General features: G+C 50.8%; 1 protein-coding gene across 4 annotated transcripts in view; it reads left to right on the top strand.

The window, feature by feature from the left end:
- FARS2 (phenylalanyl-tRNA synthetase 2, mitochondrial) overlaps nt 1-17,780 on the top strand; it is a 299,111-nt gene that overhangs the window by 189,805 nt on the left and 91,526 nt on the right. For 3 of the 4 annotated variants that reach the window (XM_055406119.2, XM_088831280.1, XM_088831279.1), the window contains one exon: nt 3,058-3,209. The exons of the other annotated variant lie outside the window; for it this stretch is intronic. In XM_055406119.2, the coding sequence (XP_055262094.2) occupies nt 3,058-3,209 (152 nt within the window). The remainder of the gene's footprint in view (nt 1-3,057; nt 3,210-17,780) is intronic. 4 annotated transcript variants of the gene reach the window in all.

Below are 17,780 nucleotides of genomic sequence, written 5' to 3'. Positions count from 1 at the left end.
CGGGGTCCCTCCCGCACGTCCAGGGTCCTCAAAGAGATCAGTTCAGTTGCTCAGTCGTGTCCGACTCTTTGTGACCCCATGGACTGCAGCACGCCAGGCCTCCCTGTCCATCACCACCAACTCCCAGAGTTCACTCAAACTCATGTCCATTGAGTCTGTGATGCCATCCAGCCATCTCATCCTCTGTTGTCCCCTTCTCCTCCCGCCTTCAATCTTTCCCAGCATCAGGGTCTTTTCAAATGAGTCAGCTCTTCGCATGAGGTGGCCAAAGTATTGGAGTTTCAGCTTCAACATCAGTCCTTCCAATGAACACCCAGGACTGATCTCCTTTAGGATGGACTGATTGGATCTCCTTGCACTCCAAAGGACTCTCAAGAGTCTTCTCTAGCACCACAGTTCAAAAGCATCAATTCTTTGGTACTCAGCTTTCTTTATAGTCCAACTCTCACATCCATACATGACCACTGGAAAAACCATAGCCTTGACTAGACGGACCTTTGCTGACAAAGTAATGTCTCTGCTTTTTAATATGCTGTCTAGGTTGGTCATAACTTTCCTTCCAAGGAGTAAGCGTCTTTTAATTTCATGGCTGCAATCAGCATCTGCAGTGATTTTGGAGCCCCAAAAAATAAAGTCAGCCACTGTTTCCACTGTTTCCATCTATTTCCCATGAAGTGATGGGACCAGATGCCATGATCTTAGTTTTCTGAATGTTGAGCTTCAAGCCAAACTTTTCACTCTCCTCTTTCACTTCCATCAAGAGGCTTTCAAGTTCTTCAAGACCATGACGTAGAAGAGGAAATTTGCATAAAAGGCAAAAAGCAAAGTGTAAATACTTACGGGGAAAAGAAATTAGAAATATCAGGAATGAATAATAGGCTCACTGAAATAGAGATAAAACAAGAGACAGATGAGACCAGAAGTTGGTTGAAAGGAGAATGAATCTCTCAGAGGCTGTGACTACAGAATTACACCCAGCACAGAGCACAAATACGCAAAGATTAAAAACCTGCAGTCAGTCAGGTAAGAGAAACAGAAGGTAGGTTGAGAAGCCCCGCCACGTGGAGCACTGGGGTTCCGGAAGAGAAAAACAGGAGTTGTGGCTGGAACTTTCCGACATGGATGGAGGTGTGAACCATTTGGGTGAAGGTGCACGCTGAGTCCTGGACAGAATAAACCAAGACGAGTGCGGGCCCAGCCTCATTAGAACCTCCAAGATCAAGAAGAAAGTGTCCGCGCGCCTGGGAAGAAAAGACGGATTCCCGGTGCAGAAGCAGCTCTGCCCGACGGCAGGCTCGTCCTCGCTGCCAACGGGCACAGCTGGGCGGAGACACAGTGAACCTGCAGCCTCAGCCTCATCAGATGGTTTCCGTGGGCATGCCTCAGCCAGGTCAGTTCTGAAGTCTGCCTCCCACATGCTTTCACTGGAGAGAAAAGAAACGATGTTCATCTGCAGGAAGAGAGGCAAGAGAGAGAGGGTCCGCCGTCAGGAGCTGCGAAAGCCTCGGCTTCTACACTTGCCAAGCTCGCAAGACACCTGCCGTCGCGGCTTTAAACTTGCTGCCTCTTGTTAGCGTGAACTAGGTTTGCAATACAAGGGTCTGGGTTTTCCTCCATGGTTTAACACCTGTATTTACGGTAACATAAGCCCTCTATTTTGTAGTGTCTTACCCTCTGGCTGCTGTCATGTTGACTGTGGTTCTTGGACTCCTGAGACCAGTGCCGCCTCCCCTGTCTGTCGTGGAAGAGATTTCATGCTTATTCCTGGCAACCCCTGCCTCCTAACTAATTCCCCTAAATTCCCATGTTCCTTGAAAGTGGCAAAAGGGTACCATCCAAAGGAAAAGCACGGTGTAACCAGCCACCTCCCTTCACCTCGCATTGTTATCTTAACCTGCAGATTGTTTATCACAGCATCTCAGCTCTGAAAAGAACAAGATGTTTTTCAGGAGCAGTGGTACTTTGTCAGGAGCACCTGGATGGTAGCTTTATTATGTGCGTTTGAAATGTGTGTTCCGAACCGGTGCTTTTGTCTGACAGCTTTGTTGATATTGCAAGTTGAGATCATTTATATTTGAGTATGTGGTTCTTCAGAGGTTTTTCTATTTAAAAAGTTTTATACTTTTTCTAATCAGTGATTCATCAGGGGGTTTATAGAGATAGCAGGCTTAGTGTAAATCAGTTTATAAACTTGTTCTTCTAACAGATTTATAGCTTCAGTAGTTATTTCCTTAGTTGCGTAGATTTCATAGGTATATAATGAAGCATTTAAGACCTTTTTTATTGTGGAAGTAACTTACAGGCTTCCATCACGACTGTCTATGCATATGTGTGTGTGTATATGAGTCACACATAGATATGTATTTGTGATGTACATGTTTAAGCCGTGTAAACACATGTGATAACTTCTTAAAATACCTGATTTTAAATATGTATCCAATACTGTGAACCAGTTAGTGACCCCTAATGAACTAGGAAAAGGGGGATAAAATGCAGGAATGGCTACGTTTGTGTCTATCACAGCCTTAGAAGCATAATTTGAAAAATAACATCCTACATAATTAACAATTAGAAGTATTCCCTTAATAATTAGAAATACTAACAAATAATGACATTACTAATTGAAATATCAATTCTGACAGGCCCTTACTTATTTCTCTATTAAAGTGGCTTCCTGAAAGTATCACAGGAAGTTAATGAATTGCGCATTAATTGGATGTGAACTTTTCTCCTCTAGTTTTCAAATGGAAAAAAAATATTGAAGTATGATGTATTCAAATTGCTTTATACTAAATTGAACATTAATGGCAATATAAATATAATATATGGTAACGTTACACATGAATGTGATAAGGATCTATAATATTCACAGTGGAACTTGCTAACTTTGGATACTGACTTATCTTTTAAGTCCGTTTTGTTCCTGAACGTTCAAGTGCTGGGGCAATGTCTTGCCAGCATTTTCTAACTAGCCCAGGTGAAACTTGCCCTGAAAACACTCAAGCACTGACATCCAACTAACAAATCAGTCTGTCTTTTCTTCTCTCGTTTCGTTAGCCTTTCAGCAAATACCCTGCTGTGATCAACGACATCTCCTTCTGGCTACCTCGTGAGAATTACTCAGAGAACGATTTCTATGACTTAGTCCGAACAATTGGAGGAGACCTGGTGGAAAAAGTTGATCTTATAGACAAGTTTGAACATCCAAAGTAAGTAAAAGAAAAAAAACCCTCTCTGGCTTATCCTTTTTTGTTTCTATGTGACAAATGGCATGTGGGTGTATGTAATAGAATTTTGCTGCAATGTAGTGTCTAAGAGACAAATGTGACTTGAGTTTATAGCGAACCTTCAGCATATCAGAAAACTCTTTTATATCAGTACTTTCTGAAAGTCTTTCTAAGATGCGGTTTTCATCTTTCCTGCCTTAGTAAACAAAGGATATGAAACAGAAGGTTTTAAAGACCTTGAAGTTTTCCGGTGTTGTTTTGGGAAGCGATTTCTTACCCTCATATTCCGGGTACCGAGGAAACGAAGCCGAAAGAGCAGTTTGTGGCGGGAAGGCTGTTTTGTTAGTGTCTCAGTGAACGTTTATGAAGCACGTGCCACACGCCAAGACCCGTATTACGCCCTGGGAGTTCTGTGTGCGTCTAGAAGTTTGCTCAAGGGCTGGGGGAGGCAGTATTCCGAAGCCCCTGCATGTTCAGCACTGTGTCTCCGTTTATGTCAGCACTTAACTGGCAGCTTGGTTGGATACAAGGTCCTTGGCTCACCCACTCTGGAGGGGAGCAGCGCCTCGTAAATGTTGCTCAGGTGTCTTCTCAAGTTGAAGTTGATATAAAGACGTCCGAGGCCAGGCTTGATCTCTTTTTCTGTTCTTCCTATTCTGTCTTCAAAGTCTAATAACCGTGTCAGGATCCCACTCGGTTGTGACCTGCGCTTGCTACTGTGTGAACGCTTGTCTCCCTCTGATCAAGGTTCGCTGCCTCCTGGGTCTCAGGACAGTTTTCTTGCATCGCATCAGCAAGGATCTCTCCTGACCCTGCCCTCGGGGGTCCGCAGGTGCTCTCCAGCGCTCCTTTGTTGGCGCCCCAGGCTGCTCGTTTTCCCTCTGACGTTTGGAAACTCTCTCTCTTCCACCTTGGTCTTGGGTGCCCCCCCACCGTTACCTCCCCCCCACCCCGTCTTCTGTGGCCTTTTCTTGCCCACATTCACTTATTCTGCCCCACGCCCAGCTTTTCTGAGTTCTTCAAGCTCGTGTTTCAGTTCTCCCTGTTTTCTTCCTGTCTCTTCCTGGAGTCATTTCTGCTTTGTGACTTTTCCTTCTTAGGTAAATTGCTTCATTTGGTTTTTTAAAATTCACTGCAGAATACTTGGCCAGAAGTTTCATGTGACCCCGCGGCAGCATTCTTCTGACTTCCCATCAGTAAGTTTTCCTGCCGTTTCCCTTTTTCTCCCTTCCTGTGTTTTAGTTGGTGCATCAGTGGTGTGCGTCTGATTGCTTCTTGTCCCTCATATTTGAATGCATTGGGTTTTCGGAACCAGCTCTTTGCACGAGCTTGAGGGCTGAGCCGGGCCTCCCTTTCACATCTTGTGAGTGACATGCCCCCCCAGTCCCGATTAATGCGAGTCAGCCTCCTTTAGTGGAGACCTTCAGCTTCTGTGAAAACACCTCTGGGTTGTTAGGCTGCTTGGTGGTCAGGACAGAGTCCCTCATGGTGACTGCTCAGGACAAAGGGATTTATTCCGGGTCCGCCTGAGTCAGGGCTGAAGGCTGCTCAGACCAAGGCAGGTCTGAGGCCAGAGACCCTCCGCATCTCAGCGCCTCCCACAGTTAAACACACCGTCGCTCTCCGCCCCTCGCGCCTCAGCCCAAGGCTCTTCCATCCCATCCTGTCTTTGATACCAGCACCAGTTCTGAGGGGAGGCGGGCTCACTGAGCAAACCGTCACCCCACGTGCCGGGCAGAGCCCCGCGCACCCGGCCGCTCCCTGGGGTCTGAGCAGCCTGTGGACAAGCCGCCGTTGGTTCGAGAACCTATTGTTGGCCTAATCGGGGGGCCGCCCTAAACCACCTGGCCCCGCTTCCAGGCAGGAGCATCCGCAGCAGAGGGGCTCACTGCACGGTTTCGGAACCGGCACAGGGACACTGCCGTCCTCCCGGTCCTCCCCTCCCCTGCTCCTCCCCAGCCGCCTCCACCTGCCGGACTCCCTGCTTGCCCCGGCTGCTGGCTCGCGTTCTAGTCTTCACCTGCCGGCCCACTGATGCAGACTCCGTGGGGGCCCAGGGCCCCGTGGCTCCCTCCACACGCCCCCCGTGTTCCCAGGGGTGGAGGGAGGCTCACTGCCTCGTGGCTGGCGGGTGCCTACCCACCCTCCCTCCCTAGAGGGGCTTTTACTCCGTGACCAGAGGTGGTTTATGGCATTGGAAGGTGAGGCCGTGTGGTCTGGCGGAAAGAGCTGGGAGTCGGGCTCCCTCGTTCCCACCTCTGCGTCCTGATACCTGGTCCTGGGCTGCCAGGCCGCAGTCTCCTCCTCTGCCCACTTGAGAGCTCGGATACCGTCTTTCAGCGGTTGCCACAAACACACAATGAGCCCGTCTTTGTGACATGCTTTGAAAACCGCCGCGTTCTAAAATAATTGCTAGGTGGTCGAGTATCAACCAGTAACTTCCACAGTCAACCCATCTTGTTACCTTAAGACAGAGGATGACCTCCGTGCAGCGAGTCCGCTCAGGTTTGGGTCGGTCCAGATGATGAAGCTGTGATTCTAGAGAGAAGAGAATGAGCATTCACATAGCATGTCGTTCTGAAATGGAGCCTGGTCTTCCCGCAACTTGAAGAGTAAATTTTTAATCAGAAAGAAAAAAAAAAACAAAACAAATACTTCGTCCAGTGGCGTGGGTGCTGGCAGGCCGGGCTCCGTTGTCCACAGGACTGGTCTCCGGGCTATATGCCAAGGTGATGCTGCGGGCAGTGCCAGTGGGGGGCTGACCTCTCTGGTCGTCTTTCTAGAGACAGAGCCAAGTAAGCGTAGTTACCGGAACTTAAATATGGGCCGGCAGTGAGCAGCCCGCTCCAGCTAATCTTGGGGGAGCGTGTCAGAAGACGCGTCCCCTTGAAATAGTCAGTGTGCAGTGCCAAGGAGACGGCCTTAGAACTCCGCTGGCTGCTCGCCCTTCCCTCGTTTTTATTGCAAGGCTGGTGGCAGGAGTAGAAGATCGTCTATTGTTGTGGCTCAGACAGCCCGGAAAGCAGTTCTAAGAAAACTATTTTTAGCCTGGCATTTCTTTTCCCCGATCCCTTCCCTTCCCTCCCCTCCGTCCCCAAGCCTTCTTTCTAAAGCAGCCGGAGAGGGGTGCATTCTGTCGCCATCACAGAGCAGCCCCGTTGGCCCCCAGCGGGAGACCCTATAGAACACCGTTGGTTCAGTCCCCACACCTCCCTCTTGCGCCGCGTCCCCCAGGACCTCGCCGTTTGTGGAAGGACTCTTGGGGCTCACCTGCAGGCTGGCCTGACCCCCCAGGAACAGCCGTGCATGCAGCAGGGCGGGACCCGAGTGCCTCCTGGACGCCGGGGAGGCGGGGCCGGGGTCAGGAGCCTGGCCAGCGGCGTCCCATCCCCAGCCGCCTGCCCCACCACCCCGCGCCCTTGTGGAAACTAACCAGGAAGGCCCTCTCTCCCCCGGAACTTGCCGCTGGCACTTTTCAGGGAGTTTTCCAGCAGTGTCTGTGCCCGGCACCTTGTGCACCTCTTTGGAAGCGTGCAGACTGAATGCTCTCTTTCCACGACGCAGGTAAGGGTGCCCCACACCGTTGGCGGTGCCCAGTCTGACCCCCACAGTAGTGATCAGAGGGTCGCCCGTTAAGACATGCACCCAGGGCAGCGTGTGTGCGGACAGGGGGTCTCAGTCTTGCTCGCAGGGGTGGAAAGAGGAGCAGAACTCCCCCTCCCCCGTCATGGGGGGCAGTTATGAGAAAGGCTTTCCGTCGCTGGGTCTTTAAACTTGTTATCTCAGTTCACAAGGTCACTTCTTTCCACTGGCTGACACCCAGATAAAATGCCCAGGGGCCGCGGTGGCAGTCGGCCCTCCCCCGCCCCCCCACTGCCAGTCCCTTTGTCTGTCACCTCACTTTTGGAGACTCGGGCCCCATGTGCCATGGTCCTCAGAGCCGGTGATGTTGTCCTGGCGACCACGAGGAGCGTGAATCCAAATGCAGCCTCAGAATTGTACAGAGCATCACCACACCCTTATCCTCACTAGAGAGTTAGGAGCTGAGTCTCTAAGGATGGATCTGTGTTTGTAAAGAAGTCTCCGCGATACACTGGTGAGACCTTTTTGAGTCAGTTGTCAAAACTTCAGATCTCCGAGCAGCAGAGACGCCCCACAGACCTGGGCCTCACCTGGTCAGCCTCCTGAAAAACCATCAAGCCTCTTGTGCCCCCAGCGCCTCTGGGCTCCAGTATCACCCTGGACTGGGCTGAGACTTGCCGGCTAGGGTGGTTCCAGGCAGCTGACTCCAGTGTCTCCTGGAGACTTGTTTTCCTCAACTTGGTCAATCTGAGGCTCCAGCAGCAGTCAGGAGGATGCACCAAGGAAGGCAGGGGGCAGCCACCTATGGGAGGAGGGAACCCTCCAGGGGGAAGGACCGGTGATGGGCACAGGTGGGCCCAGTGGTCCCGCCGTCTGGGCGTCTGCCTTTGGGGTGTTGGTAGCGGGCCCGGCAGTCAGGAGCAGGTGGAGGCGTGCAGCAGGGCAGACCAGTGGTCACAGCAGAGCCGGGCTTTGGGACAGCCATCCAGCCAGGTATGGAGGGGAGCCCAGCTCAGGCTGCCCCGGGGGAGCGTGGAGGCCTCTCCTGGGGTGGGAGCCCAGATGCTGGGGCAGAATCCTTGCAGGACTGTCTGCGTGTTCTGCTGGGTGCTGCTGGCCCAGGGCTCCTGCAGGTCCCCCTCTCAGAGGTAGAGTCTGGTTCTGAGTCCAGAACAGGGCAGAGTCTGAGACGCAAGGCGTAGGGGGACACGGGGAACGGTAGGGTTAGAAAACCCAGGGGGAGCAGCCGGGCTTTTGGGGAGCTTCTGTCTCTGTTTGTTTCGCTTCGTTTTAGTAGTCCATAGCATCACTGTGTGGAGAAGGTGATGGCAGCCCACTCCAGTGCTTCTGCCTGGAGAATCCCATGGACGGGGGAGCCTGGAGGGCTGCAGTCCATGCGGTCACGAAGAGTCAGACACGACTGAGCGACTTCACTTTCACTTTTCACTTTCATGCATTGGAGAAGGAAATGGCAACCCACTCCAGTGTTCTTGCCTGGAGAATCCCAGGGATGGGGGAGCCTGGTGGGCTGCCATCTGTGGGGTCACAGAGAGTTGGACACGACTTTTTATGACCAACCTAGATAGCATATTAAAAAGCAGAAACATTACTTTGCCAACCAAGGTCTGTCTAGTCAAGGCTATGGTTTTTCCAGTGGTCACATATGGATGTGAGAGTTGGACTGTGAAGAAAGCTGATCGCCGAAGAATTGATGCTTTTGAACTGTGGTGTTGGAGAAGACTCTTGAGAGTCCCTTGGACTGCAAGGAGATCCAACCAGTCCATTCTAAAGGAGATCAATCCTGGGTGTTCATTGGAAGGACTGATGCTAAAGCGGAAACTGCAGTACTTTGGCCACCTCATGCGACGAGTTGACTCACTGGAAAAGATTCTGATGCTGGGAAGGATTGGGTGCGGGAGGAGACGGGGACGACAGAGAATGAGATGGCTGATGGCATCACCGACTTCATGGACATGAGTTTGAGTGAACTCCGGGAGTTGGTGATGGACAGGGAGGCCTGGCGTGCTGTGGTTCATGGGGTCGCAAAGAGTCAGACACGACTGAGCAACTGAACTGAACTGAAAGCGACTTAGCAGCAGCAGCAGCAGCGTCACTGTGATCATTTGTCCAGGTGTAGTTTGGAGTCAGAGAGGGTGTTATCATCGAAGGAATTTGATCTGGGTCTAGTGAGGAGAGAGCAAGGTAGAATGTCCTGAGAGTCCCATGAAGGAGACAAGGACGCCCCAGGGCAGCGCGGTGCAGGCAAGGGTGTCCCCATCCTAGGGCCTCTTGTGACTCAGATGCTGGGGATGCAAGTGAAGGGGCGGTTCAGAAACCTTTCAGACCACAGAGAACCAGGGGCTGAGGGTGAACCAGGGGCTGGGGGACGGACCACAGAGGGAACCAGGGGCTGGGGGACGGACCACAGAGGGAACCAGGGGCTGGGGGATGGACCACAGAGGGAACCAGGGGCTGGGGGACGGACCACAGAGGGAACCAGGGGCTGGGGGACGGACCACAGAGGGAACCAGGGGCTGGGGGACGGACCGCAGGGAACCCGCTGTGCCCCGCCCCTGGCCCCGCCCTTCGCAGCGGGCGCCTGGCCGCTCCCCTGAAGCAGTGCTGCAGGAAGGTCCCCTTTCCCATCACCCCCCGTTTGTCTTCCTTCCCTGCTTGGTTCACTTAAAGGATTGAGTGAGGCCGCTGGAGGAGCTGCTCCGAAAGCAGAGGCTGTAGGGACCTGGTGGTTAGCAACCCGCCACCCGGCACCGGGGGGTCCTCCAAACACAAGCCTCCTCAGGTTCATTTAAAGGGGGGCAGTCAGTGTATTCAGCTCAGGAAAGGGGATGGCCTGAAAACTAGGACCTACGCATATGAGCAGGATTTAGAATTTAAATGATACTTTGATCAGCATTTCTTGAAATGGCACCGGAAGGAAACACTCCTCCCGGTCTCATGTCCTTCCAGGGGCGTCTGTGCAGCAGGGGTCTGCACACCCCATGTGGGTGGCCTCCTCCGGATGGCGGCGGGTCCACGTGGGGGACAGGGTTCTGGAAGTCAACCGCACACCTCCACTCACCTGCCAAACCCGAAACAGCTGTCCGACAGTGAGCGGCCGCGAGGACAGAAGTGGGAGGGACATGTGACAGGGAAAGCAGAGAAGACTCGGTTATATTTAGGATGTGATTTTTTTGACCTAGATTCAATCAATGGATACCTATATATTGAACCTCTTCCTTTCAGGATTCCTCCGGCAAGAAAACCTACTTAAGTATGAATCCCAAATCATGTCATTTCATGTCTGCCGCAGGAATATAGCTGGCAGTATTAAACAGACCAAGCCCTGGAGAAGTCTAGTCTGAACAGAAGCTATTCTTGGCCTTGTTTAAGTAAAGGAGATCAATACAGATATTCAAGATGAAAAAATCCTAATAGTAGGAAACCAAAATTCAAGGTCCCTCCAACCTTCGAAGCAGAGCAAGTGTTCCTAAGGAAACAGATGTGTCTTAGAGGTTTCAGCGGGGTCCCCCAGGGGTGGTGGTAACACCTCCTTCACGCCCACCCCTGGCATGGAGTCCCCCTTCCTGCCTGGACGTCCCCCTGCAGGCCGCTCTGCTTGCCCAGTGGCTGAATCAGGTGCAGGGTAAAGTCCGACTGGAACGTAGGACCCACTTTACACATTGATATATTGTAATCATACTGTTATACTATTTTTAACAATACTTTTACTTACTAAATAGATTTTCTGCTTATTGCAATACAAGGGGGATTTTTTTTTCTTTTAGCTCATGCCACAGTGTAAAAATGGCAAGGCAGTTATTGTACTCATAAAGGCAGATTTGTGTAATTAAGATTACATTCAGTCGTGCTGAGACTCTCATAAGCAACTGTGAAAAATAGCTATTATGGTCTGTTGATATGCTGCCTTGAGCGGCTAATAATTGTAGTTAGAAGGAGGTTTTGCTTCTTTATCATCAGTAAACTTGAACACTCAAGTTTGAAAGAAGCGGTATTAACAATTTTAAACTTTTATATTTGTTTATCAGTTGGGCCTTTGCATTATGTTTTTAAAATCAGCCTTTCCACCTGTCCCCCAGTAAAGAGAAGGCAACCGTTTCTGTTAAGTATCACATGGGAGTGTTTGGTGGAAAAGCAGGTTCAAGCAGTCCCCAGTGGATGTGAGCGGAGGGGCGCCCTCCTGAGAACTGCTCATAGGTCCTGGAGCTTGGTCGGCCTGCACCAGATACAGGATGTGGCTGTGTCATATTCCGTCTCATTTCTTGACGTGTCCCGGGAGGAGTGGACCGCGGGTCCCAGGGGGCCGGCGGGCCTCACGGAGCAGCACGCGGGCCCTCACAGCTGCCCTGAGTTCAGGTCTTGGCTTTGTCGCCAGTGGGGCTTTAATTGCTCTCTCTCTCTGAGTTTGCCTTGAAAACAGAATTAACGTCAGAACCTAACATACAAGTTCCTTTGCAGGGGCTGGCTCGTACGTATATAGCTTTAACTACTGTTGGCGGTGGTGGCGAAATCCTAGTGCTAGCTTTTCTGCTGGGAGAAACCCATTGTAACTGGAAGTAAGCACTGACTACACACCACGAACGGCAGCGCTTCCCATTTTACAGTTTGTGTGTTGTGTTATGTGTGTAGTTAGGCTCATGCTCATAAGGGACACCTGGCTGCTTGATGAAAATGAACGACAAAGCTGCCTTCGTAAAGTCGAACTGTTTTGGGTTGGAAGACCAGGAAAGAAATTTGAGGATATTATGAAAGAAGAAAACGTGTGATGGGCTTTGAGATCTGAGAAGGAATTTTTTTAACACCGTAAGAAGAAGTTGCAGTATTCTTTTTTTCCTGAGCACAATAAATGCTCTAGGATGTAGGTGGTGTGACGTTATTGATAGAGAAAATGGGAAGGAATGCCGGACCTTGCAGCCAGCGCATCTGTTTGTGAGGCAGTATCTGATGAGATTTCCATTCTGGAGCAGGCCCAGCGTCTGTGTTACTCAGGTGAAATTCAGGCCAGAAGTGGATCCTGTAGAGTCTTCATTCCAACACTTTGTTTTCTGATTTGGGATTCAGTGCGCAGCCAATCTGGTGATGTCGATGACTGAAAGATCGTTGCTGTCAGCGTTCATGAAACAAGGGAGACTGGTCATTTTTAGGAGGTGGCACGATTCTGCCATCCTCTATTGGTGTTCTAAAATCTATTTCATGATAAAGTAGTCTCCAGAGCACATCAACCATTAGATGTCTATTTTACACGTCTATTGTTTGACCAATTTATACAATTCCCTGCGGCGTGAACGGGCAACTCATGCAGGGACCCAGGGTGCCGGGGACGCTGGGGCCTCCCTGGGCAGCACGTGCAGCGGTGAGGCTGCCTGCGGAGCCATGCGCCACGGGGTGGAACCCCGCTTCCTCACGACGTCTCCCTAGGGAGCACGCCATTGTTCTCACCTGCATTCTCGCCCGCCTTCTCTCTTATCTGTACAAGCCACTGGTTCATCATCTGAAAACCTGGTGTCATAAATCTACCGTGAGGAAAGAAACATAAAAGCCTAAAATTGAAAGGTTCATAGAAGCACATCCAGCTTTTTTTTTTACAAAAGCAGAATGATTGAATTTTTAATTTTAACACATGTCCTTCAGCCTTGTGTGGCTGTGGACGAGTTAGTTCCCAGGGGCTGGCGCTCTGTCTGTCTGTCTCCTGTCCTGTCGTGGGCATGTTATCCTATTGCAGGCATGCTTGTATTGTTCTCAGTCATTATTGGAATTTGCACATGAAATATTATAATGGTTGTACTCTGCATTTAGAGCACTTGCGAAGGTTTATTCTCACCTGGGAATCCCAATCAGGCGTATTCGAGTATCTTTGGGGATTTTCAGGAATACAGAGTAGGTTGGTTCTTCTTGCTTAGGTAGAGTGAACTGGCTCGGAGTTCATCCAGCCATTTGCACAAGTGCCTGTAGGAAGATCTGGGGTGCCTGGGAAAGGTCACGTTATGTTGTAAATTGGGTATCAGACCTAACTTCCCTCTCTTCTTTTCTGGACATCTGGTTCTTTATTTGCAGATGGGTCAGTGAGAATGGTGCCTATGAGGTGTAGGGTCGTGAGAAGGTGTCTGTGGACTTGTGGGTTTCACTGACCGTCAGGCAGGGTCTCTGAGGACCAGCCTGTCACTCACCATCATTGCCGTGCGTGGCGCCTCCACCGCTGTCTGCTGCTGCGGGCTGGCCGTCGGGCTACAACAGGGGTCCCTGAAGCCTCATTTGGTTTCTTCCCCTTGTTCTGAGCAGACTGCTGGAGGGTCATGTACTTCCCTCAGATAACTTGTCTCTAATCAGCTCTCAAATCATCTGGTGGGTTTCTGAATAATCCTTTTTTAAAAAAAAAAAGAAGTCATGCTCCATTTTACTGCTATCCGCTTCACTCGTGGACTGAGTTTTTAAAGGTTATATCCCAAAGATAATGTTGATCTTTTTCATGACTGTGTGTCCTTCAAGTCTGTTCTTCTTATAATTCTACTGCGCAATTTAATTAGAGTGAGAGTGTGTGTGTGTGGGTGGGTGGGTGTGCGCACGTGCATGCAGATGCCGGGGTTATGAGTACTTTGTTCTGTATGAGCTATTGTTTTATATGCTGGTACAGTGGGAGGGTTGAGGCTTGGAGAGTTTAAGTCACTGGCTTGAGGTCACACAGCTGTTGGGTGGTCATGCCAGGGCTTAAAGGAGACACAGCAGCTCTTGCATTGCTTCATATCTTGCAGAAAAACCAAATCAAATCGGGGTGTTGGCAGTCTCTCCCCCTTCCCACCATGAAGCGTGCATGCTAAGTCAATTCAATCATGTCCGACTGTTTGCGACCCCATGGCTGTAGCCCGGCAGGCTCCTCTGTCCATGAGATTCTCCAGGCAAGAATTCTGGAGTGGGTTGCCATGCCCTCCTCCAGGGGTCTTCCTGACCCAGGGATCGAACCCGTGTCTTACATTGCAGCCAGGTTCTTTACCATCTGAGCCACCAGGGAAGCCCAGACTATAACACACACATATATAAAATACATACTTTAGACACCTGTATGCTGCTGCTGCTGCTGCTGGGTCACTTCAGTTGTGTCCGACTCTGTGTGACCCCATAGACGGAAGCCCACCAGGCTCCCCCATCCCTGGGATTCTCCAGGCAAGAACACTGGAGTGGGTTGCCATTTCCTTCTCCAATGTGTGAAAGTGAAAAGTGAAAGTGAAGTCGCTCAGTCGTGTCCGACCCTTAGCGATCCCACGGACTGCAGCCTACCAGGCTCCTCCATCCATGGGATTTTCTGGGCAAGAGTACTGGAGTGGCTTGCCATTGCCTTCTCCTAGACACCTGTATAGGAAATGGTAAATGAAGAACAGTATAGGCTAAAGTTGGAGCTATAATTGATCCAGGACAATCCATGTATAATATGCTTCTGAATCACATAAATCCCTCATATGACTTTTTAAAAAATAATTTGTCCGTTGTTTAAGCTTTCTGATTAATCGGAGTAAGGGCTAAGGATGGTTTACTCCAAGATAAAACTCTTACTCTGAACGAAGTATTTTCACTTTAAAAGCCTTTTGGAATATCTGAAGTCATTCCTTCCCCATCTAAAGCAGTCACTGAGAGTTGATTTATAATATATCCTGCCTTTGCCCCTGCATGTTGAATCTAACCTAGCACCTCAGGAAGAATGGAAGAGGATTTTTTAAATGTCAAAAAAAAAAAAAAATAGAACTTCCTCCTTTGCACCTTCCTCCGCTTCTGTTGCCGACCTTGGAGGCCTGCCCTCCAGGGCAAGAGAAGAGAGTAAATTTGCACAGTTGTGAACCACTTAAAAGAAGCCAGTTCTTGAAGGCACTGGACCGTGCAGGTGCTCGTCATTGAAGAGGCCAGCACAGGAAGATGGGCCCACGGGTAAACGCACTGGGTACCCCAAACCCCCCACGGCTCCGTCACGTCTTCAGAGGGCTCTCTGCATCCTTGTGACAGTCGCTCTCAGCAGCCTGGACAAGCGCGTTCACTCTGACCCTGCTTGGGTCTCGCCCTGCAGCACAGAGCATCTCAACCTGAGCCTGACTTCCTCCCAGGGAGATAGTACTGAAGGCAATGCCGTTATGAGCTCAGAACATGGGCTTTAGGGGAAAAAGGCTTGATGAGTGGCTTTTTAGAGAAATATTTATTTTAGACTAATGAGCGAAACAAATAGCTCCACTCTAAGAACTCTCAGCTCCCTTATGATCTACGTTCACGCACACACAAATTTTCTTCCAGGAGGAGGGAGCAAGTGTCCATGGGTGAGACAAAGAACCAAAGTAATAATCCGGCTTTGATCAAAACTCTTGTGTTACAGCGTTCCCTCTGAAAATGATTTCTAATCAATGGGTGCTTCCACAGCGTGCTCAGGAGTAATTACCGTACATGTGTTCCCTCTGGGCTCTGATTAGAAGCAAGATGTGAGATCAGAGGAGCAGACAAGGAAGGTAAGAAGGGAAGACCTCACTCAGGCGCTGAAACGCCCAGGTTGAGGGCTGTGTCATAAGCTCGTGCCCCAGGTAGGGGTGCTGACCTCCGTTCACCCGTCCCCCCTGCCAGTGAACACATGCCCGCTCTTTGGGGCAGCGTGGAAGATGGCCGCGGGGCACCCTGCCACGCGAAGGCGGGGCGACCGGCTGGCTCCAGTGACAGCGTTTGTCCTGGCAGCAGACAAGCGCGTGGGCCGCTAAGCCCCCTTCTCGCCCCATGCCCTGGTGGCCAGGGCTCAGTTTTCAGCACAGACGGCCAGGTGCAGACTCTAGCCCACGCAGTAGTTGAACCTGGGCTTCGTTAGTCCAAGAAGGGACCCAGGGGCCTGGGAAGGGAAGTCAAAGACTAGGAACGATTCTGCCTGGGAAAGGAGGGCACAGCAAGAGATGGGGAGGGCCAGCGGGTGGCGGGGTCACTGAAGCGGCGAGGGCTCCGGAGGATCTGTCCAGGCAAGGGGAGGTCTGTGACCCCAGTGCTTGCTGCATGGGAACGAGTTCCTAGACTCTCAAGAACGTGTGATGAGGGGCTTCCCTGGGGTCTGATGGTTAAGACTTTGCCCTTCCGGTGCAGGGGTGCGGTTTCGAGCCCTGTTTGGGAAGCTAAGATCCCACAGGCCTCATGGCCAAAAATCAAAAACCTATAAAACAGAAGCAATATAGTAACAAATTCAATAAAAGACTTAAAAAAAATGGTCCAAATAAAAAAAAATTTAAAAAGGATATGTGAGGAAAGTATCATGAAAATACAGACACGGGGGGAAACAGAAACCTTTATGACGAGAGTCGGACCATGGGGCCGAGAAGAGAAGGTTGCCTGGGGAGAGAAGGTTGTCCCCGTTGGTCAGCGAGACTGGAGCCCTCGGCCCTGTGGTCACAGCACAGCCCCCCGTGGCTGCCCCTTCCCTCCCCTGAGAGGGGCCGGCCGTGCGCTTTAGCCCTGCTCTCAGATGGCTGGCAGGATGTTGCAGGCTGGCCCTTGTAATCTTGGCTGTTCAGCCACATGATTCCCTTGAAAGCACGCTCTCCAGGCAGCATCCTCCCCAGAGAGGAGTTTGGAGGCACCAGGGTCTGATCTTCCAGTTTTAAACCCAGCGTCAATGGCTTACTCACGTGATGACCTGCATTCCTACTCCCAGTAGGTAATGATACAGTTTTAAAAATTTTTACCCTCTGCAAAAGGACTGAGAGAAGCTCAAATGAATGACAGGTTTATTTTAGTGTGGTTCCCTGAATATGTTTACCAGTGGGAATAGCTGCAAACTCAGGTCATCTTAATGAAAACAGACTCAACAGACTCCACTGACTCAGCTCTTTGGATTCTGAACCAGTGTATGTTTAGGCACAGAAGAGCCCCTTTCTGAACATCTTTGCATTAAGAACCGACTTGGCTAAGGTACCCTCCCCACCTTCGAAGACGCTTCAGTTCTTCTCAGATTCTCCTGCAGACCTTTCACCCATGAGTAAATATTAACAACCACTGAGACAGCGGAGGGCAGTCATTCAGCCTCTGGTGTAGGACAAGGGTGCTGCCCTCTATATAACATATATGCACATACTATACACGTGTAGATGGGGGCTGCCCTCTAACCACATATATACACATACTATACACATGTAGACGGGGGCTGCCCGGGGTGCCCCTCCCTGCTTGCAGGCTCAGCTGAAACAGCCAGAATAGGCTGTTAGCGTCCAAGGAGGAATCTGGCCAAGGCTTTGGGCCAGTGCATCTGTTGATATGTTAGATTTATTCAATTAGAGCCATAAGCAAAGGAACCTGAGCTGTGGGGTTGATTTGAATATCACCTCGGAGGAGGACCGTGTAAAGCAATTAGGAAGCCCCAGGGGAGGAGGGGGGTGGATCAGGCTCCTCCAGGGACCCCACACGGCCCCTCGCTCCGGCCCGCTTTGCCGGTCCTTCCCTGCGGGACCAGGGTCCCAGTCGGGCGGCAGACGCGCCTTTTGTTCAGGGCCAGGCGGTCACTTTCCTTCTTCACCGTCCTCTGACGCCTCCTCCACGGGTGTGAGCCTGCAGCAGAAAAGAAGCTGGCAAGCGCGGAGGCTTTCAAGTCGGAGGGGCCCTGAGACCCCGGGGGATTTGGTCCAGTCAGATCAGCCCTTTGTCTCGGCAAATGTGCGTCTGGCACAGGGGGCTGCATAGAATTGATCTGAGGCTTGAAAAAATCAGCACGTGTGAAATATTGGAATTAATTGCCTGGCCTCATACGCTACCGTCGGCTGTAGGATTAACAAACCACACAGTGCCACAAAGAGCCTGTTCTGCACTCTCATTTTTAGTGCCCCGTGGTCTTTGATCTGTTCACACTTCATCTGAAGCGTGAGGCACCTTTGCACGTTTTTTACGCCAGCTGAAGGAGGGTCGGGAATAGGTTGGTGCAAGGAGGCTGTCCTGTCCTCAGGTCCACCTGGGGTT

The sequence above is a fragment of the Moschus berezovskii genome, chromosome 23, assembly GCF_049115385.1.
Source record: "Moschus berezovskii isolate FMDL1 chromosome 23, NW_MosBer_1.0, whole genome shotgun sequence".
Lineage (NCBI taxonomy): Eukaryota > Metazoa > Chordata > Mammalia > Artiodactyla > Moschidae > Moschus > Moschus berezovskii.
This window is presented reverse-complemented; position numbering and strand designations above follow the sequence as displayed.